At 44.6% G+C, this 26,708-nt stretch overlaps 1 protein-coding gene and 1 long non-coding RNA gene across 7 annotated transcripts in view; one reads left to right on the top strand and one right to left on the bottom strand.

Moving 5' to 3' along the window:
- Positions 1-24,629, top strand: part of LOC138801402 (uncharacterized) — a 54,960-nt gene extending 30,331 nt beyond the window's left edge. The window contains exon 3 of the long non-coding RNA XR_011364610.1: positions 24,462-24,629. This is a non-coding gene — a long non-coding RNA (uncharacterized lncRNA). The remainder of the gene's footprint in view (positions 1-24,461) is intronic.
- Positions 1-26,708, bottom strand: part of EPN2 (epsin 2) — a 48,952-nt gene that overhangs the window by 4,939 nt on the left and 17,305 nt on the right. For 5 of the 6 annotated variants that reach the window (XM_069984188.1, XM_069984187.1, XM_069984189.1 and 2 more), the window contains 7 exons: positions 18,469-19,287; positions 16,295-16,315; positions 9,998-10,110; positions 9,791-9,883; positions 9,257-9,434; positions 1,886-2,050; positions 1,598-1,693 (listed from right to left, as the gene is read on the bottom strand). In XM_069984188.1, the coding sequence (XP_069840289.1) occupies positions 1,598-1,693; positions 1,886-2,050; positions 9,257-9,434; positions 9,791-9,883; positions 9,998-10,110; positions 16,295-16,315; positions 18,469-19,066 (1,264 nt within the window). In that variant the 5' untranslated portion in view covers positions 19,067-19,287. The remainder of the gene's footprint in view (positions 1-1,597; positions 1,694-1,885; positions 2,051-9,256; positions 9,435-9,790; positions 9,884-9,997; positions 10,111-16,294; positions 16,316-18,468; positions 19,288-26,708) is intronic. The other variant, XM_069984191.1, reaches the window with a different exon arrangement.

Here is a 26,708-nt window from a genome sequence, read left to right as displayed (position 1 = left end):
CATATGCCAACAGATACATATATACACTCACTGACACACATACACAGCACTTACAGCTCCCAGGCTTCCCCCTCCTCCTCCTGATCTTCACATAGAAGTATGTCAGGTCCTGGCAGGTCCTGCTCCTCTGTTCAGCCCGCTGACTCGGCACTACTGTGAGGGGGCTGAACAGTGCAGTGGCGGGTCCCTCTTCCACTGGACCCCTAGGGGAGCGGGCACAGTGGTCGGATGACAGTGTCAGTACCTACCATAAGGCAGGGCAAGGTTCTTTGGGCCCCCTTCCTGCAGGGGCTCCATAGCAGTCGCCTTCCCTGCCTTCATGGTAGCTACGCCACTGTGTAGGGCTATACACTGGGCACTAACTATAACACCATGCACATGACTATCTTTAGAGCTATGCCCAGGAAAAACAGCCATATGGCTAAAGGACTAAGCAATATTCTCAGGACTGGCTGTAGGGCTTATGCACCGAGGACTGGTCATAATACTTTGCATAGGACTACCTTTAGGGCTGTGATCATAGTGCTGGGCTGACAATGCACTACTCACACAATTGCCTGTAAGGTGATACACTGGGGACACGCATAGTGCTGTACATAGGAATGACAAAGGACTATATATGGGACTATCTATAGAACTGTGCAGAAGACAACTGAGCATAGTGCTGTTCAAAGGACTGACAAAAGACCATTCCCTAGACTATTTGCAGACCTATGTACAGACAACTATAACTATACAGAAGGACTGACAAAGGACTATGTCCAGTACTATGCACAGCAAGACTGGCCATAGTACTGTACACAGGAAATCGAAAAAGGATTACTCACATGGCTATTTGCAGAACTTTGCGCAGAAAGACAGTGCTGTACATAGGAGGACTCACAAAGGACTATTCCCAGGACTGTCTGTAAAGCTATGCACCAAGACTGGCCATAGTAGTATAAACAAGAGGACTCACAAAGGACTATTCCCAGGACTGTCTGTAAAGCTATGCACCAAGACTGGCCATAGTAGTATAAACAAGAGGACTCACAAAGGACTATTCCCAGGACTGTCTGTAAAGCTATGCACCAAGACTGGCCATAGTAGTATAAACAAGAGGACTCACAAAGGACTATTCCCAAGACTCTCTTAAAAGTGTAACTGTGGTTTTAAAAAACTTTTTACTTAGAGACATGAATACTCAGACCCGGACCAATCAAAAATTTTCACGTCTCTATGACACGTCAAAAAATTTAAACGACAGTGACATTTTAAAGCTAAGCACATAAAGACTGGCTATAGTAGTATGAACAGGACTCACAAAGTACACTAAACAGGACTCTCTTTACAGCATTGGACAGAAAGACCAAGCACAGTGCTGTAGGACTAACAAAGTAATGTCCACGGTACTGACAGGAGTTTTAGGAAATTGAACTTCTTGAACTGCTCGGACTTTCCATACTAAACAAAAAAGTAGATTAGACCATAAAAAATGTGAAGAGTGATTGTGGGTGTGGCCTGTGGAGCCAGGAGGAGGGGCTGTAAAGACGGCACCACTTCATGCATGGCAGCCCTTGTGTTTTGTTTTTTAGGCTTGTCACAGTCAGTGATTTACCTGATACTTTGGAGGAGGATCGCAGGCTGTCGAAGTCGGAGAAATCATCTTTTGCCGTCCCGTTTAAGTTGCTGAAGGGGTCAAAAGAGGAACCTCCTGTGGGGGGTGAAACTATGTTTTAGAGCACTTATGTATAGTCAGAAGTCACAAATTACTGCTTGTTGTCAGTGAATGGAAACATTGTTTGTTTCCATCCTGAAGCTGAAAAGCCTCTTTAAGGAGCAGAAGGGATCCATGAGACTTTTGGGGTCAGGGTGTGAGCAGCACACAAAGTCCTGGCGTCCCTACCTGTGCTTGTACTTGTCTTTACTGCTGGAGCAGGTCCCCATGGGTCCGCTGTGGAACTGGCTGTTCCTGCCCCCTGTGGAGGTGCCCAAGGATCCTGTTTCTTGGGAAGAGACTGCGTTGTAGAAGCCGAACTTGCCCCCCAGGGATCAGGGGGTTTTGTACCTGCTGTATAGAGAAGTATGTCAGATATGGCGGCACTATGAACAGACATTACACATCTCTCCCTCTCCCCCAAAAATTCCAAAAATGTTCCCAGAGGCGAGGGTCCTGTTCACTGAGTCTATATGTAATATAAGATGAGACGAGTCATCCCACCGCCGGCTCATTACAGGAGCTCTCGATTGCACCATACAATGTTGTTGTTTTTTAAAGGGACAGTGTCACTTTTTTTTTTATTTATTAACAAAATGTAATTATAAAAGTTAAGTGGTTTAGTTATTTTAGTTTTTTTATTTACATCTGTCATCAGTGTTTTAAAACACTGTGATGCTTGCACAGGGGGCTGCCATATTGAACAGCATCTGTGTATGACGTCATTTCACGACACTTACACAGATGCTGTACGGCACACACATAACATTGAAGTGAACGGACGGAGTCCGTCCCGTTCACTTACATTGTGTTTCAGAAGCTGTGTACTGACATGCGCAGTACACAGTTGTGGGAGGGAGGGGGCGCCATGTTACAGAAGTCCACTACTTACAGAAAGTCCTGTGTGTGCGGCCGGCAGTCCTGAAGTGCAGGGGAGGGGGACATCAGTGCCGGTGATCGTTATGTGCAGCCAGACAGCGGGAGCAGGCAGAAGGGGAGAGTGATGGACGGGCTCCCCCTCACAGTGTAAGGAGTGCTGGAGCCTCTTATCATAGGTGCCCCCTGCCCCAGGTCCCTGCTGCTGCTCTGCCTAACCTAACCTGTGTGTCAGTAGCCGGGCAGAGAGTCTCCTTCCTCTCTGGAGCCGGCCTCCTCTTCTCACATGGATCAGCTTGGGGGATGGGAGAGACCGGCAGGGACGGGAGTGTTGCTACGGAGCTCTGTGCAGCCTGGTAAGCAAAAGCTCCTGCCTGAGATCTGTGACCAGAGCTGCAGTGTTGTCTGTGAGGTCAGAAGGGGAAATAAACACACACACACAGGTCCTGGTTGTATATAACCCCCTGTCCTGACTGTATATAACCCCCTGTCCTGGCTGTATATACCCCCCCCCCCCCTGTCCTGGCTGTATATACCCCCCCCCCCCCCTGTCCTGGCTGTATATACCCCCCGTCCTGTCCTGGCTGTATATACCCCCCCCCCCTGTCCTGGCTGTATATACCCCCCCCCCCTGTCCTGTCCTGGCTGTATATACCCCCCCCCCCTGTCCTGGCTGTATATACCCCTGTCCTGTCCTGGCTGTATATACCCCCCCCCCTGTCCTGGCTGTATATACCCCCCCCCCCCCCCTGTCCTGGCTGTATATACCCCCCCCCCCTGTCCTGGCTGTATATACCCCCCCCCCCCCCTGTCCTGGCTGTATATACCCCCCCCCCTGTCCTGGCCGTATATACCCCCCCCCTGTCCTGGCCGTATATACCCCCCCCCTGTCCTGGCCGTATATACCCCCCCCCCCCCGTCCTGGCCGTTTTTACCCCCCCCCCCCCCCTGTCCTGGCTGTATATACCCCCCCCCCCTGTCCTGGCTGTATATACCCCCCCCCCCCGTCCTGGCTGTATATACCACCCCCCCCCTGTCCTGGCTGTATATACCCCCCCCCTGTCCTGGCTGTATATACCCCCCCCCCCCCCCTGTCCTGGCTGTATATACCCCTCCCCCTGTCCTGGCTGTATATACCCCCCCTGTCCTGGCTGTATATACCCCCCCTGTCCTGGCTGTATATACTACCCCCCCCCTGTCCTGGCTGTATATACTACCCCCCCCCCTGTCCTGGTTGTATATAACACCCCCTGTCCTGGCTGTATATAACCCCCCCTGTCCTGGCTGTATATAATAGCCTGTACATATATATATACACACAAACACACACACAGTATTTTCCGGCGTATGGTCGCCCCATACGGTGTGGGGCTCAAAAATTGCCCCATCCCCACTGTATGGGGCGACCACTATAAAAAAAAAAATAAAAAAAAATAAATTGACTCTCCTAGGGCCCGTTCTTTGCCTCCGGTACTGTTCCCGGCGCAGGCAGTGTGACGTACACTAGAGGCTCGGAGACGCTCAGCTGCCGGAAGAGCTTCGGGAGAATTAGAGAGGCATCGGAAGTTCCCGAAGCCTCTCTCATTCTTCCAAAGCTCTCCCGGCGGCTGAGCGTCTCGATGACGCTCGGCTACCGGGGAGAGGTTCGACTATCTCAGTCTCCGGTGCAGGTAGTGTACGTCACACTGCCTGTGCCGGGAACGGGCCCTAGGTGAGTTAAATGTTTTGTTTTTCAATTTAGCTGCAGTTAACCCCTGCAGGGCTGCGGTCAGGCAGGGGTTAACATTTTCCGTCATATAAGGCGAACCCCTGACAATCTGCTTAAAAGTCAGGGGTCGTTTTATATGCCCAATCGCCTTAACGCCGGAAAATAGGGTATACCGCTCCGACCTGTGTAATGTGTGACACGGCTGACACCAGAGAGCAATAGCCTGTACTCTCCTGTATGTATGTATGTATGTGTGTGTGTGTGTGTGTGTGTGTGTGTGTGTGTGTGTGTGTGTGTGTGTGTGTGTGTGTGTATATATATATATATATATATATATATATATATATATATATATATCCTACCTGTGTAATGTGTGACACTGCTGACACCAGAGAGCAATAGCCTATACTCTTGTGTGTATGTATGTGTATATATATATATATATATATATATATATATATATATATATATATATATATAGATATATATATAGTGATACTTTGGTATAAGAGTAACTTGGATTAAGAGTAGATTAATTAGTAGTAGATTAGTTAGTAGTGGACTAATAGTGACTTGGTGTAAGAGCATTGCTTTGGTGTAAGAGCTCCCTGTATTGGGTGGGAGGGCGGGTGGAGGAGGGACATGGTCTGCATAGCGGGGTCTACAGCCCTGTACTCTGACTCAGGAAGTCTCCATCACCTTCCAAATCATAGCAGATCCACTCCAGGCTGGGGCTTACATCAGGGGACAGGACTGTGGAGGTAATCTCTCCATAGCTGTAACCCCTCTCTCCCCGGACAGAGAGCGCTGCATGTATGTGCCCACATCTGTCCTGCTCATTCCTTCCTGCTCCCTGCAGTCTCTGTCCGCCCTTGTGTTTCCCATCCTCTCTATTACTGTACAGTAACTTATAATATCACATATCCAGCTGCTGTTTCTGAATGTTTGTTTCATCTGTTTTACATGTTATTCAGAATAATAAATCACTATTTTTGGGGTGTCTGAATTGTCTGAATTTCTATGATTTCTTATGGGAAAATTTGCTTTGGTTTAATAGTGGATTTGGATTACAAGCGCCGTCCCGGAACGAATTATGCTCGTAATCCAAGGCACCACTGTGTATATATACATATATATCTTCCCTACCTGTGTAATGCGTGACACTGCTGACACCAGAGAGCAATACCCTGTACTCTCCTGTATTATGAGCAGTGAGGAAGGTGAGTGTGGGCAGGCGAACTGTATTTGGTTCTGCAGCAGGTTGAGCAGAGGTGTATTATGAGGTTCTGCAGCAGCTGAGGTGTATTATGAAAAGCTAGGGACACACTTGTACTTCTGTGCAGACAACAACAAAATGGTGCTGCCCAGCAGTACACATATCACCTTCCCCCTCTTTGTTCTCCTGTGAAAAGAGGAGGGAGGTGATGATGTCAGAGCAAATGAGCAGAGACAGCCTCTTTTTTCAGCACAGCCGTATATCAGGTTACTTTTACCAGCAGTTTTCCTCCTGGAGCTCCCCCTGGTGGCCATCACTGGGAAATATGGAAAATTAGATAGTTAATTTTTCATATTTCCTTACATGTAAAAAATAAAAAAATGCACATATAAATTAGCAAAAAAATAACACATTCAATTTTAAGACTTTCATGTTTTTTTTTAACTTTGTGACACATTCCCTTTAAGGGAGTCAGACGTGTGTTCAGACACCAGTGTGCACATCCTGGACGCAGACTCCTTCACATTCCTGCCAGATATTTTTCTTCTGCAACACTGTGACCTTACATGGAGGAATGTGTCAGAATCGCCAAGAAACTTTCCCAATGAATGATGTCATGTCAGGCCGACTCCAACACTAAGCTCCTCTGTATCTAAGTAACCGAAGGGGCAGGTGGCCGACTAGTTACCAGAGTATAAAGCTACACGAACTGGAAGCGAACTAGTCCCATTATACCGCAACCCCCCTTACTCCTGTAATCTGCAGGAAATACAGTATAGTCTTATAAATCCTCAGATTAGTAGTATTATAGTACTTATATTCTTGTATATAGGAGCAGTATTATAGTAGTTATATTCTTGTATATAAGAGCAGTATTATAGTAGTTATATTCTTGTATATAGGGGCAGTATTATAGTAGTTATATTCCTGTATATAGGGGGCAGTATTATAGTAGTTATATTCTTGTATATAGGGAGCAGTATTATAGTAGTTATATTCTTGTAACTAGGGGCAGTATTATAGTAGTTATATTCTTGTATATAGGGGGCAGTATTATAGTAGTTATATTCTTGTATATAGGAGCAGTATTGTAGTAGTTATATTCTTGTATATAGGGGGCAGTATTATAGTAGTTATATTCTTGTATATAGGAGCAGTATTGTAGTAGTTATATTCTTGTATATAGGAGCAGTATTGTAGTAGTTATATTCTTGTACATAGGGGGCAGTATTATAGTAGTTATATTCTTGTAAATAGGAGGCAGTATTATAGTATTTATATTCTTGTATATAGGAGGCAGTACAGTGGTACCTGGTTTGAGAGTAACTTGGTTTAAGAGCGTTTTGGTATAAGAGCTCACAGTTTTTTTAAAATTGTGACTTGGTTTAAGAGCATTGCTTTGGTTTAAGAGCTCCCTGTACTGGGTGGGAGCGCAAGTGGAGGAGGGGAATGGTCTGCATAGCGGGGTCTACAGCACAGTACTCTGACCCAGGAAGTCTCCCTCACCTTCCAAATCATAGCAGATCCACTTCAGGCTGGGGCTTACATCAGGGGACAGGACTGTGGGGGTAATCTCTTCATAGCTGTAACCCCTCTCTCCCCGGACAGACAGTGCTGCTATACTGTGCCCACATCTGCCCTGCTCATTCCTTCATGCTCCCTGCAGTCTCTTTCAGCCCTTGTGTTTCCCATCCTCTCCATTACTGTACAGTAACTTATAATATCACATATCCAGCTTTTTCTGAATGTTTGTTTCATCTGTTTTACAAGTTATTCAGAATAATAAATTATTATTTTTGGGGTGTAGAACCAATTGTCTGCATTTTTATGATTTCTTATGGGAAAATTTGCTTTGGTTTAAGAGTGGATTTGGATTACAAGCTCGGTTCTGGAACAAATTATGCTCGTAATACAAGGCACCACTGTATTATAGTAGTTATCCAAACGAAGAGAAAAGAGCTTGCACTCACCAAAAAATCACTGCAAATCAATCCATTTATTCAGTCTTGACAGACATGTGTGGGGAGGGGGAGTGCAAGCAGGGGCATCCTGATGGCAGGACGCCCCTGCTTTCACTCCCCCTCCCCACACATGTCTGTCAAGACTAAATAAATGGATTGATTTGCAACGATTTTTGGTGAGTGCAAGCTCTTTTCTCTTCGTTTGGATTCAATTTACCCTGTTATAAGCTTTTTGCACCTCCATGCTGCTCTTTATTGCCTAGATTCCTCACGTAGATGATCCTAGCTCATGGGTATACAGCAGATACTATACGAACTTTGGTGCTAACTCAGACCTGCTCTACAAATTGCTAATTATAGTAGTTATATTCTTGTATATAGGAGCAGTATTATAGTAGTTATATTCTTGTATATAGGAGCAGTATTATAGTAGTTATATTCTTGTATACTGTATAGGAGCAGTATTATAGTAGTTATATTCTTGTATATAGGAGCAGTATTATAGTAGTTATATTCCTGTATATAGGAGCAGTATTATAGTAGTTATATTCTTGTATATAGGGAGCAGTATTATAGTAGTTATATTCTTGTATATAGGAGCAGTATTATAGTAGTTATATTCTTGTATATAGGAGCAGTATTATAGTAGTTATATTCTTGTATATAGGGAGCAGTATTATAGTAGTTATATTCTTGTATATAGGAGCAGTATTATAGTAGTTATATTCTTGTATATAGGAGCAGTATTATAGTAGTTATATTCTTGTATATAGGGAGCAGTATTGTAGTAGTTATGCGGTTCAGGGAAGAAACAGAGTGCTGCACCTCACACCCATGGCTGACACTAGTGCCCCTAGGCTAAATAAAAAACACATCAGAATTTTGTGTATGAATTGATCAAGCCATACTGCCCCATGTACCTCGTGCCGGTATCTGATACACATGGGTCCCTACACTAAGTCCACACCGTGCCAGTCAGTGGCCACCAACCCCGCAGGCGTGCACAGCCAGGGAACGGGGGACATGGGACGGCCCTGCGACCCCCATGCCACAGGACCAGACCCAAAAACACCACACCAGAACCCGGCCAGCACCGCCGGCGGAGAAGGTCGCCCCCAAGCAGCACAAGTCTGGATAAGGTATTACACTCACCATAGCTGCAGCAAACAGAATGGGAAAAAACAGGAGGGATTAAAACCATGTGCACTCAGGTGTCTCCTGCTAATTGCGGTCATGTGGGTCTCACCAGTAGTAGTTATATTCTTGTATATAGGAGCAGTATTATAGTAGTTATATTCTTGTATATAGGAGCAGTATTTTAGTAGTTATATTCCTGTATATAGGAGCAGTATTATAGTAGTTATATTCCTGTATATAGGGGGCAGCATTATAGTAGTTGCTGACCGACACGGTGTGGAGTTAGCGTAGGGACCCGTGTGGACCAGAGGACCTGCGCGGTGGTACACGGGGCAATATGGCTTGATCAATTCATATACAGACACTCTGGTGTTGATTTTTAATATAGGCCTAGCGGCATTAGTATCAGCCATAGATGGGATGTGCAGCCGTTCCATTCTCTCCAGTTCGTGTATTATAGTAGTTATATTCTTGTATATAGGAGCAGTATTATAGTAGTTATATTCTTGTATATAGGGAGCAGTATTGTAGTAGTTATATTCTTGTACATAGGAGCAGTATTATAGTAGTTATTTTCTTGTACACAAGGGCAGTATTACAGTAGTCAGTATATTATAGCTATAATGTTGTCCACTCCAATAGAATGACAGTGGAGGACATACCAAAAGACTGCCAGGGATCTAAGGCAGTGGTGGAGGCAGCCGATCCCCCCCAGGGGTCTGGCTGGTTACTTGATGCTGTTGCTGACACTGCTGCCCATGGTTCTGACTTCTGAGGTGCTGGGGCTCCTGAAGGCAAAGCATCCATGAGATCCAACAATGATGTCTGTGTCTGTGGTTGCTGTCAATTTAAAACACATTATGAATGAGAAAAAATAGCGATGAGTCTTATATGCATTCTTAAACATTTCAGTTAAGCTACTGACTACAATGAAGGGGATGGGAAATGACAATTGCCCTGAGCTACAATATCTGAATGGCCCCATGGACTAGATTGTGCAGTGTGTCATTTGGAATATTGCCAACCCTTAAAAGGGGCCACTTTCTTCCAGAAACAGCACCTCTCCTATCCTCTGTTTGGGTGTGAGGTTATGCAGCCTATTTATCTTTTGCATTTTGAGCAGTAGAGCAAATGGCCCGAGGAGAGACCATAACACAGCCTAGCACATCTGGTGAAGCTGCCATTTGTAATCTTACCGATTTCTTTTTCGGGAATTTAATAGTGTCTTTCCTGCTTTCCTCCAGCGCCATCTGTAGTCGTAAGTCATCTCCTCGCCGGATGCGCTCCTCCTATGGACATATAGTGTTAACAGTGTTCATTCCACCATAATCCCCTGTTGGGCTCATACCAGATGTGCTGGGACATGTGGTGCCACCGTCATGTAATTCTGGATCCACACTCACCTGTTCAGCCACCTCCCTGCTCATGGCGAGCGCCAGCTGTAGCTGTAGCTCCTCCTCTCCGCTGGTCTGGGGTCGGGCCTGTTCTAGCTCTGAAGACACTCGGGGCGAGGTAGCTGAGGAATAGACAAAAATCACTATGAGACCAAATCACATCAGTACACACGTAACCACATCCAAGGTAAGTGACACATGTGGATGGTGTCCTGTTTAATCTGATGAATATTATTGTGGTGGCTGAGCCTTCCCAATGCCACTTCATCCTATTGTCACATGACTGACCTCCATTCCATTGATGGGGGTTGGGGGAGTTCAAACTTTTTTAATTTTGTAATGGCTCCTTTAAATGCTCAGCTGTTACATCACATGTCTGACAGTGGGTGGAGCTAAAGTGGGCAACCAGCAGAATTTTAAATGCAGCTCTGTAGAAAATAACATAAAGCATGGTACAACAATTGTTTAAAAAAATACTAGATGTTTTTGTAGATTTAAAATTAAAAGGGTACAAAAAAAAAGTGGTCTTTCAAATCAACTGATATTAGAAAGTTATATAGATTTTTAATTTACTTCTCCAGTACTTATCAGCTGCTGTATGTCCTACAGGAAGTGTTATATTCCTTCCAGTCTGACACCTCTGTCCATGTCAGGAACTGTCCAGAGCAGGAGAGGTTTTACTGCTCTGGACAGTTCCTGACATGGACAAAGGTGGTAGCAGAGAGCACTCTGTCAGTGTCAGACTAGAAAGAATATACCACGTCCTGCAGGACATCCAGCAGCTGATAAGTACTGGAAGATTTCAAATCTGTATAACTTCCTGACATCAGTTTATCTGAAAGAAAAATATTTTTGCTGGAGTCCCCCTTTAAATCAAATTACATATTCTCTCCAAGAACTTTTTTGTGTTATCATGAGGGAGCTATTCACAACATGCCCTATAAGTGATACCCCAGCAGGGTACCTACAAGTGATACCCCAGCAGGGTACCTAAAAGTGATACCCCAGCAGGGTACCTAAAAGTGATACCCCAGCAGGGTACCTAAAAGTGATACCCCAGCAGGGTACCTAAAAGTGATACCCCAGCAGGGTACCTAAAAGTGATACCCCAGCAGGGTACCTACAAGTGATACCCCAGCAGGGTACCTACAAGTGATACCCCAGCAGGGTACCTACAAGTGATACCCCAGCAGGGTACCTACAAGTGATACCCCAGCAGGGTACCTACAAGTGATACCCCAGCAGGGTACCTACAAGTGATACCCCAGCAGGGTACCTACAAGTGATACCCCAGCAGGGTACCTACAAGTGATACCCCAGCAGGGTACCTACAAGTGATACCCCAGCAGGGTACCTACAAGTGATACCCCAGCAGGGTACCTACAAGTGATACCCCAGCAGGGTACCTACAAGTGATACCCCAGCAGGGTACCTACAAGTGATACCCCAGCAGGGTACCTACAAGTGATACCCCAGCAGGGTACCTACAAGTGATACCCCAGCAGGGTACCTACAAGTGATACCCCAGCAGGGTACCTACAAGTGATACCCCAGCAGGGTACCTACAAGTGATACCCCAGCAGGGTACCTACAAGTGATACCCCAGCAGGGTACCTACAAGTGATACCCCAGCAGGGTACCTACAAGTGATACCCCAGCAGGGTACCTACAAGTGATACCCCAGCAGGGTACCTACAAGTGATACCCCAGCAGGGTACCTACAAGTGATACCCCAGCAGGGTACCTACAAGTGATACCCCAGCAGGGTACCTACAAGTGATACCCCAGCAGGGTACCTACAAGTGATACCCCAGCAGGGTACCTACAAGTGATACCCCAGCAGGGTACCTACAAGTGATATCCCAGCAGGGTACCTACAAGTGATACCTCGGCAGGGTACCTATAAGTGATACCCCGGCAGGGTACCTACAAGTGATACCCCGGCAGGGTATCTATAAGCACTGTGTGGCGCTACACAGTACCACTTCTCATGTTCTGCATGCACAGCACATCAGGTCGGTATCCTCGATGTATCTGCATGCACCGTGACTCAGCATCTATGGACCAGAGTATGGTACCACTTCTCATGTTCTGTAGGCCAGGAGCCATACACAGCACATCAGGTCGGTATCCTTGATGTATCAGCATCTATGGACCAGTGCATGGTACCACTTCTCATGTTCTGCAGGCACAGCACATCAGGTCGGTATCCTTGATGTATCAGCATCTATGGACCAGTGCATGGTACCACTTCTCATGTTCTGCATGCACAGCACATCAGGTCGGTATCCTCGATGTATCTGCATGCACCGTGACTCAGCATCTATGGACCAGTGCACGGTACCACTTCTCATGTTCTGCAGGCACAGCACATCAGGTCGGTATCCTTGATGTATCAGCATCTATGGACCAGTGCATGGTACCACTTCTCATGTTCTGTAGGCCAGGAGCCATACACAGCACATCAGGTCGGTATCCTGGATGCATCAGCGTGCACAGTGACTCTATGGATCAGTGCACAGTACAACTTCTGTTCGTGAAAATCAACATTGCGTGTCGATAAGTGAGAGAGTTATATATCTCAGGAATCTGGGAAAGCTGGGTGGTAATCTCTTTGGAAGATGGGAGGCCGCACTGGTTTATTAACCAGCTTTCCCAGTCTTATATAAAACAAGGAAAAAGATTTGTAGCAGGATTAAGTATTCCTCCCCAACTCCGCCTCTCGCTGTCCACCAAACCGTGGGAATATGCGTAGGGACACATAGACACGGAGTACAGACCGCAGCAGACACACAGCTGTCCGGCCTGGCACTGCACTGACGTGAGGAATAGACCCTTGTATGGTGCAGCTTAGATCTCCTTAAAATACAACAGCGCCCCACAGACAGGAAGCCAGGGCAGGGATATGGGATGTACAAGGTCAGGAGGTTTCATTCCCGGAATTCCTATGACAAGGACATACACAGCTGATGGGACAGAAAGAGGCGAATGGATACGGACTGTGTCCCCTGAGCACTGCAATACATACAGGGAGGAGAGAAGGACCCAAAATAGGGTCAACCTGCCATGTCCTGCCATGACAGCCCCTCTAAGGACGACACCTTCATTCTCTTTGGAAAATTTGACAATTTTCAAATGTGTAATATGTAAAAAATCTTGGTGACGGCCTTTGTAGGTGCTATAATGGTGGCCATGCTGGATGTTGCCCAATATCCCAGATACAGATATAACAATAAAAAATAGACAGAGAATCTTAAAGGGGCTTCCCAGCGATACAGATAGGACTGTGATATTGTGACGGGCCCGGGCAATATTCGCTCTTCAGTAACATCCACCTGTTACCAGGCAGTCCTGGCCGCCCCTGTATCTGGGATTCCCCCGCCCCCCATTGATGGATACCACAGGCCGGTTTTTCCCGCTCGCCTCCAGCACATGAGAAATTACTTCCAAATTCTGCTAATCGCTAAAGCAGGATTCCCAACGCGCCATCTGTCTATTCTCCGTACTGCCAGAGCTGCAGCCACCGGCCAGCCAGCAGGGAGATGGCATATGTGGGCACCTGTCACACAGTCAATTCTACTCAAATCCTAAGAGGTCAGGGCTCTATGTAGGATTGCTTCCCATATTTCCTGCCATATGTGTGTAGATGTATGGATTTAACCTCTAATAAAATTAACAAATCTGTTCTTAAAGGGGCCATCCTTGTTCAATCGTCTAACAGGTCACAGTGACCATATGATATCAAGCCATTAATTTAGGTCACTTTAATTTGTTAATCTGCAGGGGTCTGAGTTCAGGGACTGCAGGAAACAACCCTACTACGACCTGATCCTGTCAGGTGACGACCTCGCTGTATCCTGTCAGGTGCCAACCTCACTGCGACTTGTGGGCTGGTGGTTTACGAGCTACAGATCATTTCCCATCAAGAAAAACAGATTTGCTACAGTGACTGTAGGAAAATGACAAATAATCTCCACCATATACCGTAATCTGGTATTATATAAACTAATAATCTCATATAATCTGAGGTTCCATTATTAAGAAGAGCTGCTGACTGTGATAGAGAGGAGTCAGATCACAGGACAGCTGTATATGGGCCCCCGCAGAGAGGTCAGAGTCCCCATGCTGACCCCTGTCCACCACCGATAGTGTCTACAATGGGCACCAGAACTGGAGTGCGAAGCAATAGAAGAAGGCGTATGGTCTGATGGATTACGTCTTCCATCATGTGGATGGCTGGGTGCGTGTGTGTCACGTACCTAGGGAAGAGATGGCACCAGGTGCACTATGGGAAGAAGACAGGATGGAGGGGGCAGTGTGATGGGCAATGTTCTGCTGGAAACCTTGTGTCCAGGCATCACGTGGATGTTACTGTGACACCGACCACCTACGTAACCATTGTACAATATGATGACTCCAGACTCCCCACAGATGAATCAATTAAAATGAGATTTGGGATGTGCTAGAGAAACAAGTCCAATCCATGGAGGCCGCACCTCACACCTTACAGGATGCTGATACCACAGGAGACATCACAGGGATATGGGGTCCTCACACCTTACAGGATGCTGATACCACAGGAGACATCACAGGGATATGGGGTCCACACACCTTACAGGATGCTGATACCACAGGACACATCACAGGGATATGGGGTCCTCACACCTTACAGGATGCTGATACCACAGGAGACATCACAGGGATATGGGGTCCGCACCTCAAACCTTACAGGATACTGATACCACAGGAGACATCACAGGGATATGGGGTCCGCACCTCACACCTTACAGGATGCTGATACCACAGGAGACATCACAGGGATATGGGGTCCTCACACCTTACAGGATGCTGATACCACAGGAGACATCACAGGGATATGGGGTCCACACACCTTACAGGATGCTGATACCACAGGAGACATCACAGGGATATGAGGTCCTCACACCTTACAGGATACTGATACCACAGGAGACATCACAGGGATATGGGGTCCGCACCTCACACCTTACAGGATGCTGATACCACAGGAGACATCACAGGGATATGGAGTCCTCACACCTTACAGGATGCTGATACCACAGGAGACATCACAGGGATATGGGGTCCTCACACCTTACAGGATGCTGATACCACAGGAAACATCACAGGGATATAGGGTCCGCACCTCACACCTTACAGGATGCTGATACCACAGGAGACATCACAGGGATATGGGGTCCGCACCTCACACCTTACAGGATGCTGATACCATAGGGGACATCACAGGGATATGGGGTCCTCACCTCACACCTTACAGGATGCTGATACCACAGGAGACATCACAGGGATATGGGGTCCACACCTCACACCTTACAGGATGCTGATACCACAGGAGACATCACAGGGATATGGGGTCCACACCTCACACCTTACAGGATGCTGATACCACAGGAGACATCACAGGGATATGGGGTTCGCACCTCACACCTTACAGGATGCTGATACCACAGGAGACATCACAGGGATGTGGGGTCCTCACACCTTACAGGATGCTGATACCACAGGAGACATCACAGGGATATGGGGTTCGCACCTCACACCTTACAGGACACATCACAGCTCTATGGTGTCTGCAAACAGATGCACTCTATACACATTGTGTGGCCAATAACTACAACTTGTGAGGTCATGGGCCGCTATATGTTTTTGGTTTGACCCGCAGGTGGTGGCCACATCATGGGAACTGAAGGCACAAACTATATATATATATTATACAGTAAAACAAAGAAGAAGGGTTACTATAGGTAATAATGTAGTGACAGGGAAGTGCCACGTCATGCCATGCAAAGCAATCAAACATAGAATGGAGTTAAAATTCTTTTAATCCGGCATTAACTGGCCTCTCTGGATGATCAGGGACACAATCCCTTTATAATCCAATCTCTGCTTCCAGTGTATGAAGATGTTATACAATCAGATGACAATGACATAAATAAATTCTGGGCTATTCCGGATAGTCTAGACTCTGAATTTCCGGATTAAAGGATTTTTGTATTTGATGTGGTTTTTATGCTGTTTTTGGGGGTTTTTTTGCAGCTCTTGGCAAGTCACATGGCGGCCACAATAGGAGCGGGCCCAGCCAGTCCCGGTACAATCAGCAGTCTATGTGAGCTGGAATCAGCGAGCTTCTAATGAAGACTGGGTCTGTTTATTGAGGGAGTGGGGGGGGGGGATGTACCATGCAGCTCCCCCACCCGCAGCGGGCACCCCGGCCTTACACAAGCAAGCATGCAGCCCAGCTGAAGCAGAGTACTGTGACACACTCACCTGATAGGACATCACACATGACTGGATGTAGGGTGAGACAACAAAGACACAATTGGATGAATGTAGCACACAATAATCATCTGAATGGAACATTTACCTAATAATCCTGAGATCCATTAGCAGCTGTATTACTAAAGACTGCGGGAAAGTTGGTTGAGATCCCTGCTGTGGCCATAGTCTGATTCTTCTGAATTGCACATCTACCTACTAACCTACTGTGTAACTACGTATATTTCCCGTTCAGGGTTACAGGAAAGCTGAGTGAAGTCTCCAATGTGGGTCATATTAATTAACACCCAGTATCCCTATGCTACTGAATGGCACATCTATCGAATAACGCAGTGCTGCTACATCACCTGCTGTATAACTAAGTACATCTTCCCTTCAGGGCTACAGGAAAGTTGGGTGACATCCTTACTTATGCTGAGTGCATCTCATGTTCTAAAGTGCACATTTATCCAGTTATCTGTGCCAGTATGATCATTTTCCATTCAGGATTACAGGAAAGCTGGGTCGAATCCCCAATGTGAGTCGTAGCGATGGCCATTTACAACTGATATCTAACCATGCAATGATACATGACCTACTGTGGACATCTACCACTCTGGACTACAGGAAAGCTGTATAAAATCCTTCCTATGAGCAGTAACCATACTGGTTCCCACCTGAGTTTTTCATGCCCCTAAGGCCGTGTTCACACACACTGCAGTAATCTGATTGTCCACTATCGCATCAAGACTGTAGCGTTTTTTTTTTGGTTTTTTTACCATTACCACAACATGTGAACACAGCCTTAGTTTCACATTCGGTATTACATCCCCTGCTGCATAACTAGGCAAATATGCCATTCAGGAGCATGGGAAAGCTGGGTAAAGCCGCATCTATGACAGGGATGGAGAACCTTTGGCCCTCCAGCCGTTATAAAACTACAATTCCCATCATGCCTGGTAAGCTAAAGCTTTGGCTGTGTAGGCATGATGGGAATTGTAGTTTTATAACAGCTGGAGGGCCAAAGATCCCCTATCCCTGGTCTAAAACACTAAAGTGAGTGTAAATAGCAGCCAATTTCTCCCTAAGGGATGAAAATAAGGAGGGAGGCGGTTTTAGCGGTGACTTCTTTGAGGGATAATTCATTTAGACTCGGAGAGCCGGCCGGCAGAACGCCATTCTCCACTTCAAAGGGCGGCTAAATTGGATTAACCAGGAGTAATAATGGCGGAGGAGGGTGGAGAGTGGGATTTGGGTATTTTGACATTGTATGTATAGAAATGGCGCATTACACGTATAAATATGTCAGTGATCAAACCAGCTCTAGAGTCACAGCTGTATCCAAGCAGAACACGAGTATATCTTATATGTCTACATTATATATGTCCTCTCTATCCACCACTAAAGCTAAATTCAAATATATCCCGCTTACCAGACAGCAGTGTATCATGGGAAATCAAACGACAAAGAGCTTAGGTCACATGACTGACAATGGGCTAAATAGCTGTCTGCTTTAACGGGCAGAATTATGAAAGCAGCTCTGGAGGTGAATGACACATAATGATACACAAAAACAGTAAAGCAAAGGACTGTGACAACTTGTGAGGTAAAACTGTGAAATGTGGTTAAAAGGGAACTCAACAAGTGTCAGAAAGTTAGTCCCATTGAATTGAATGGAGCTGAGTTGCAATACCACACACAACCTGAAGACAGGTGTGGTGCATTTTTTGTTAGAAAATACCTGTTTTTCTAACCCTGAATAATCCCTTTAAAGGAGGAAGTGACAACTATCAACAACAAGCACCTGTCCACGTGTTGTGTCTAGTATTGCAGCTCAGTTTCAATCGGTGAACAACTGTGGCACAGTTTTAGAGAGAAGGCAGCCATGTTTTTTTTATATGGTAGACCACCCTCTGAATCGTGACTATGTTGTCTATAACTTATCCCCATCTTGGGTCCACCAGGACATATCATCACCGAGGTTATATGGAAAGCATCCCAAGAAATAGATGCAACTGGCTCCAAAATGACCACCAAATGGGGTTGTCTTCTCCTGAACGTTTGGCACCCCATTATCTTGTTGGAGGCTGGGCCTACCAGAGGACCATCTGTGACCATGTGATCCTAATCCTAGAGTTCCTTCAATTCAATAAAAAGCATTTATAATTCAATATGCTGATACTTACATCCATGGTAAGATGCCGGAGAACCACCAGATTTCCCGTAGTCTTGTTCAGAGTAGCTCGTGGACAGGTTGGGCTGACTAGACCCACGGGCAAAACTAATCTGGTTGTTGCTCCCGACTCCCGTGGCCACCTGAGCCATCCGCTCTTTGGTCTTAAGTGCCTGGGCTCTTTCGCCCTTTAACCTCTCGTCATCTTTTAAGAGGCTCACCAACTGTTTTGACTTTTCCCTCACGTTAATCCCTTGGTCTTTCCCGTCCCGGTCAATGTACTGGAAGTCTTTGAGCGTCTGTATGGCGAATATGTTTTCTTTGCACTGGTGGGACACTCTCTCAGAACCGGTCTTGATGAGATAATCCAGCAGGGTCAAGGCTTTGTAAACATGTCTCCAGTTCTTCCCGTGGTCATTCAGCCTCCTCCAGATCATGCTCATGATTTCTGAAAAAGCCACCACATTGTAGGTCAAGTCAGCGATCTCCGTCATGAGGGAGCTGGAGGGACCCCAGGGATCGTTGGAGGTGGCTTCTCGGACTTTAATCTCAGCCTCTGAATAATTATTTACAATGTTCTTCATCTGCCTCCTTATGGACGAGGTCGTCATTTTTGTAATTGATTAAAAACACCTCAAATTTATAAAAAAAAAAAAATAAAAAAAAAACAATCACAAAAAGTCTGAGATACCCCGGGTCCTCACGTTAAAAACCAAGCAGGGAAATCCTCTGAAGGAGAAGTCACTGGGTATTTCCACACATGACAAGAAATGTGGTCCAATTTTGGTTAAAAGCATCTCCTCAGCCAATATACATCATGCCATCCCAAAATCTAAAAGGAAAAGAAATAAATGTCAGATCAGGGAAGCTATAAAAGAGCAAAAAAACAGGAATATTGCACCATAGAAAATACATTAAGAAATACCCTGTCGCGCTGCACTCATGTCTTAGTCCTAAGAAGGACCTTCCTGCTCAGCTGATCAGTGACCACAGCGATGTCCTGTCTTCGACCTGATTGGCTGAGTGGGAAGGTCCTTGTGTGGCACAGACACAAGAAAGTGCAATGCAGCATGGAAATCGATACAGAGTTAATGAGTACAGTGGGGGAATAGGGGGTAAGTATACTTTTTCTTCTATTAAACTATACCCCGAGCACATTTACAAGAAAAAAAAAATCTTCAGAATACTCTTTTATTCTTAATATTGAACACATCACAGTTGGTCGCTGAGCATCCTGGCAGCAAGGTTTTTTTTTAAATAAAGGAAGGGGGTTCCCCCTATCAGGATTCTCATCTAGTTGCCAAAATCATTCTTCTACAAAGAGTGTCTCTTGCTCTGGAGGACCCAGCATGTCCATGTGTTACATTAATTTGAATAAAAATGGTGTAATGCTTGATTTGCCCTGTTGTGGTGCTGCAGGGGAATTAAACAATTACTACCAAGATTCTCGAGCGTTACAGCTGACCGCTGGGCATCCTGTCAAGGGGGCATTTAGAAAAAGCATACCCTATAATGGAATTCTGAGCTAATAGAGTGGGAAGCTCCTGTTCAGGATTCTCATCTAGTTGCCAAAGAGTGTCTCTTGCTCTGGAGGACTCAGCATGTCAATGCAGAACATAGGCAGCCTATCATTTTTAATTAAAGCAGTGTAATACTTAATTTACTCTGTGGTGGCGCTGCAAAGGAATTGAACACTTGCTCCTGGATTTCCCACATATTACAGCTGATCATTAAGGATCTTAGCAATTAGAAAATCCAAAATGGAACATCCTATAGTGGAATTCAGAGTTAAAAGAGAATGTGGAGCCTTCCCCATTCTGAACCTTCACCTAACAACCAAAATATACAACCTGTGTCTCTTGCCTTGGAGGACTCTGCATGTCCATGTATTACATGGACAGCCCACTGATTTTAATAAGAATTGTGTAATACTCTATTTGCCCTGTGGTGGCACTGCAGGGGAGTCAAACACATAAAAAAGAGAAGTTACTGAAAAATCTACATAAAAAACTATAGGTATAGCTTGTGATCACCGCAGTAAAGGACCATTATCTTGCGTAAAATTGTTATATCGTTCAAATTTAAATGATAATCGTCCTGTGTAATTGCAGGCAAAAATCACTTGAGTGTCGTTGATTTAGATCTGACCCTTAAATCATCGTTAATCGTTCGCTGTAGTTCCATGTTCGTTCACTGATCGTTTAGTGTAATTGCACATCGTTCATTCTTTTGCTGGGATCAGATTATCGTTCTGTGTAATATGGTGAACGATTTCAGGTTAATGATAAACAATCTCGCTTGCCATTGTTTATCGTTAAAAAAAAAAAATCCTAATATGTCTCTCCAACAGTTGCTGAACTACAACTCCCAGAGCATGATGGGAGTCATAGGGTCCTATTACACGGAGCGATTTTTTAACGATTAACGACTAACGACTAAACAACTGAAAACGAAATCGTTCACCATATTACACAGAACGATGGTCGTTAGATATGATCGTTACTACGATTGTTGTTGCAATCATTACTATGATCATTTATTTCATCTGATCCCAGCAAAACAATGAGCAATGTGCAATTACACTGAGCGATTAGTGAACAAATGCAGAACTTGAGCGAACGAATGTGGAATTACAGCAAACGATTAACGATAATTTTAGGTTTAGATCTAAGGGCCCTATTACACGGGACAATAATCGTGCAAAAAATCGTTATAGTGTTCGAATTTAAATGATAATCATTCTGTGTAATTGCAGGCAACGATCGAAAAATCGTTCCCGTCGTTGACCGTTAGTTTAGATCTGAACCTCGCTCAACTTCCGCATTTGTTCACTAATCGCTCAGTGTAATTGCACATTGTTCATTGTTTTGCTGGGATCACAAGGAGTAAACGATCGTAGTAACGTCCGCAATAACAATCATAGTAACGACCATCGTTTTGTGTAATATGGTGAACAATTTCAGGTTATGTTTGCAATCATTTATCGTCAATCGTTAAAAATTGCTCTGTGTAATAGGAGCGATTTTTCGATCGTTGCCAGCATAAATTTGGACGATATAACGATTTTTCGCACGATACTCATCCCGTGTAATAGGGCCCATAGTTTTGCGACAGCTGGAGAGCCACAGGTTGGGGAACACTGAATTATGTGACTATGTAGCTGTCACCTGAGCTCCCAGAATGCATTGCTCTCTGTTAACAAGAAGCCAGCAGAGTTTAGCTTTGGATGTGTACGGAGAAGGAAATCTCTAGGTGAAGCCGACTGTATCTGAAGCTTCATTCCTGCGAGTCTCACGGACTCTTCAGATAACATCACCTGACACGTCTCAACGATTTCCCAACAGACGTGTGAAGGAACAAATACCCTCTAAGGAACGTCATACCACCTGATCATTATAACAAAGTAGGGCTCCCATATTCCTAGAAGGCAATGCACAATAACACCATGCAAACTGGCGCATGGTAAGCAATAAAGTTGTTTTTGTTGACATGCAAATACAATGTAATCAGTGAGCCACGATTCTTTGCATAGAACAGAGCAGTGCAAATACTGAGACCAAACAGTGAGGATTACCAGTCCCCATGATATTGGGTTACTCAGGTTTTTGCAGATGGAACCTTGTGTATATACACTATAGACGGGGCCTCCTGTTACACCCTATAGACAAGGCCTTGTGTATATACACTATAGACGGGGCCTCCTGTTACACCCTATAGACAAGGCCTTGTGTATATACACTATAGACGGGGCCTCCTGTTACACCCTATAGACAAGGCCTTGTGTATATACACTATAGACGGGGCCTCCTGTTACACCCTACAGATGGGGCCTCCTGTTACACCCTATAGACAGGGCCTTGAGTATATACACTATAGACGGGGCCTCCTGCTTACACACTATAGACGGGGCCGAGAGTATATACACTATAGACGGGGCCTCCTGTTACACCCTATAGACAGAGCCTTCTGTTTATACCCTACAGATGGGGCCTCATGTTTACACCGTATAGACAAGGCCTTGTGTATATAACCTATAGACAGGAACTCCTGTTACACCCTACAGATGGGGCCTCCTGCTTACACCCTATAGACAGGGCCTTGAGTATATACACTATAGACAGGGACTCCTGTTACACCCTACAGATGGGGCCTCCTGCTTACACCCTATAGACAAGGCCTTGTGTATATACACTATAGACGGGGCCTCCTGTTACACCCTACAGATGGGGCCTCCTGTTTACACCCTATAGACAGGGCCTTGAGTATATACACTATAGACGGGGCCTGATGTTACACCATATAGACAGAGCCTTCTGTTTATACCCTACAGATGGGGCCTCATGTTTACACCCTATAGACAAGGCATTGTGTATATACCCTATAGATGGGGCCTCCTGTTTATACCCTACAGATGGAGCTTCATGTTTACACCCTATAGACAGGGGCCTCCTGTTTATACCCTACAGATGGAGCTTCATGTTTACACCCTATAGACAGGGGCCTCCTGTTTACACCTTATAGATAGGACCTTGTGTTTATACCCTATAGACTGTACCTCCTGTATATACCCTATTGATGGGTTACAGACGGGGCATCATCTTTACATCCTACATATGAGGCCTTGCATCTATCCTTAGGGCTTATTCCCACGTCCCATATTCCAAAGAAGCCACAGACAGGGAAGCACTGTAGTGGAATCTTTATTTTAATGCATGTAATATGTGTGTAAGAAAGGCAACTCATGTTACACATGATGAAAATACGCTGAAGAAATCTATTTCTGTGGCCCAAGCTCTGGCAGACATGTAAGGTCCTTTACTTTTTTCTTAGGGTCCTATTCCTTAGAGTCCTATTAGATGGGCCGATGGCGGTGGGATCAATAATGTAAGCCAGTGCCTATCTGCTAGTTTACTGTTATTTGGATCAAGCAACATTAGGGAATCCGACAGGGCCTAACCATAAAGGATTGTTTATCCCTAGTGTCAGAAACAACGCGTTTTAGGGTGTCAAACCCCTTTGTCAAGTTAGGAGGCGGAAACAACAAAAAACAATGCGTTTCAGGGCATCAAACCCCGTTAACTTCTCTTAAGTTGAGCTCCTGTCACTGTAGGTGTTCTCTTGTCCGCAGCTGTACGGCCTATGTGTAATATCAATGGTCATTGTTCCGATTGACCGGAAACTACAGGACTGCTATGGCTTATATTAAAAGTGCAGGATCTTCCATGGGGCTTACAGACAATGCACAGGAAATTCACAGGCGGCCATGAAACTCCATGAAAATCTTATACCTGCCCGACACTGGTTTACGGACCTCTGACAACTTTTTCTATACAACTAAACACTGTTGTCAGGAAAGACCTGAGGGTTACTGCTGAGTTATGTAAGAAGTTGAGCATCTCGAGAAGGACGTAATTTACATCAGTGATACTCTATAAATATGGCCCTCATTATGCATCCTACAGGGGTTGACATCCAGCCATCAAATCTGTTTACTTAAAGGTCCCCATACACCTTAGACTTGTGCTTGTGGCAGATTCGGATGTCAACTAAGGTGTATACCTTACACCGACAGATGATGTTGGTGGACATAGGGGATGGGTGTGATAGAAAATCAAGGCCAACTCCTTTGTTTTAGGAGAGATAAGCCACAGCGAGAGTGCTGAACATGCCAAACGTTCCTATTTATAGGGATGGGGGTGACCGGCGTCGGTTGGGAGATATAACTGGCTACCATCAGTTCCTGAAAGTGTTTGGGGACCTTAATAGATTAGAGATATGTCACCATCTGTTATTTAGGATCACTACTGGTGGCCATGTTGGTTGTCACTGAGCTCTCTCAGACATGTATAAGTGCAACACTGAGAAAAACCAAACTGGCCAAACTACGACTCTCGGCATGCACAAAGACCTGCTGGGATGTGCAGTACAACAGGTGGCTGTCTACACGTGTCCGGCCTAAAGTTACGGTATTGTTCATTCTATTACGTTCTCATGTAATCCTGACAGGAAGGGAGACAAGCGAGCATTGTAAAGAATTGAGGACATGCTGAATACAACCTCCACTGTTTCATCGAGGAGACAGAGAAGGCTTCATGTGGCTGTAAATAGAGACATTCATGGCCTGTTCTGGACTAAAGAAACGGCCCTGCCTGTGGATGAAGGCAAAGAAGACTTCCGACTCTTGTGAAGACTGTGTCTAGATTTCTGTTGAAGAAAAGTAAAAGGAAAGAAGCGAAGATGGGAGACCGAAACGCAATACTACTTTATAATGATGAAGTATATACATATTCGGAGTTATCTCGCACTCATTGTCTGGATATGTTCATTGTGTCATATAAAGAAGTCTTGGAGATGTCTTGCTTGAGATACTGGACACTAGGCCTTAGACAAGACTGATGCAATGCAATACTATAACATGGGGTAAGTACAAGAGAGAGCCATACTAAAACAATCTAAAAATGGGCTAACTCATACAACCTTCATACAATCTTCAAACAAGACGTACCACCTCTTTTACTGTAACCCTATACAGAGTACTGGCAGAATGATTCACATTATGACTACTATAATACTGCCTCCTATATACAAGAATATAACTACTATAATACAGACAAGAAGAGAAAATAGCGCTGCACCTCACACCTATGGCTGATACTAACGCTTCTCAGCTACATTTAAAAACCAACTCCAGGATGTTGGTATATAATTTGATCAAACCATATTGCCCCATGTACCAGCGTGCAGGTCTCCTAGGCAATATGGTTTGATCAAATTATATACCAACATCCTGGAGTTGGTTTTTAAATGTAGCTGAGAAGCATTAGTATCAGCCATAGGTGTGAGGTGCAGCGCTATTTTCTCTTCTTGTCTGTATTTTACATTTCTCCCTTTTCTCAGTGTTTGCACTCCTCCTGGTAAGACCCACATGACCGCAATTAGCAGGAGACACCTGTGCACACATGACTTGTACCTCCTATCCTTCCCATTCTACCTGCTGGAGTACACACTTGTGTTGTTTGGTGACAGCTTTCTCCGCCGGCGGTGCCTGCTGGGATTTACGGGGGCCTCTGGGTGTTCGTCCTGTGACAGTGGGGTTGCAGGGCCGTTCTATGGCCTCCCTTCCCTGGTTGTGTACGTCTTGCGGGGATGGCGGTCGCTGACTGACACGGTGGTGAGTTAGTGTAGGGACCCATGTGAGCCAGGAGACCTTCACGCTGGTACATGGGGCAATATGGTTTGATCAAATTATATACCAACATCCTGGAGTTGGTTTTTAAATGTAGCTGAGAAGCATTAGTATCAGCCATAGGTGTGAGGTGCAGCGCTATTTTCTCTTCTTGTCCGTATATAACTACTATAATACTGCTCCTATATACAAGAATATAACTACTATAATACTGCTCCTATATACAAGAATATAACTACTATAATACTGCCCCTATATACAAGAATATAACTACTATAATACTGCTCCTATATACAAGAATATAACTACTATAATACTGCTCCATATACAAGACTATAACTACTATAATACTGCTTCTATATACAAGAATATAACTACTATAATGCTGCTCCTATATACAAGAATATAACTACTATAATACTACCCCTATATACAGGAATATAACTACTATAATACTGCCCCCTATATACAAGAATATAACTACTATAATACTGCTCCTATATACAAGAATATACCTACTATAATACTGCTCCTATATACAAGAATATAACTAATACTGCCCCTTATATACAAGAATATAACTACTATAATACTGCTCCTATATACAAGAATATACCTACTATAATACTGCTCCTATATACAAGAATATAACTACTATAATACTGCTCCTATATACAGAAATATAACTACTATAGTACTGCTCCTATATACAAGACTATAACTACTATAATACTGCTTCTATATACAAGAATATAACTACTATAATACTGCTCCTATATACAGGAATATAACTGCTATAATACTGCACCTATATACAGGAATATAACTACTATAATACTGCCCCTATATACAAGACTATAACTACTATAATACTGCTCCTATATATAGGAATATAACTACTATAATACTGCTTTTATATACAAGAATATAACTACTATAATACTGCTCCTATATACAAGAATATAACTACTATAATACTGCTCCTATATACAAGAATATAACTACTATAATACTGCTCCTATATACAAGAATATAACTGCTATAATACTGCTTCCTATATACAAGAA

Source organism: Dendropsophus ebraccatus, chromosome 9 (genome assembly GCF_027789765.1).
Source record: "Dendropsophus ebraccatus isolate aDenEbr1 chromosome 9, aDenEbr1.pat, whole genome shotgun sequence".
Taxonomy (NCBI): domain Eukaryota; kingdom Metazoa; phylum Chordata; class Amphibia; order Anura; family Hylidae; genus Dendropsophus; species Dendropsophus ebraccatus.
The sequence above is the reverse complement of the archived record's forward strand: the minus strand, read 5'-3'. Positions and strand labels throughout refer to the sequence as shown.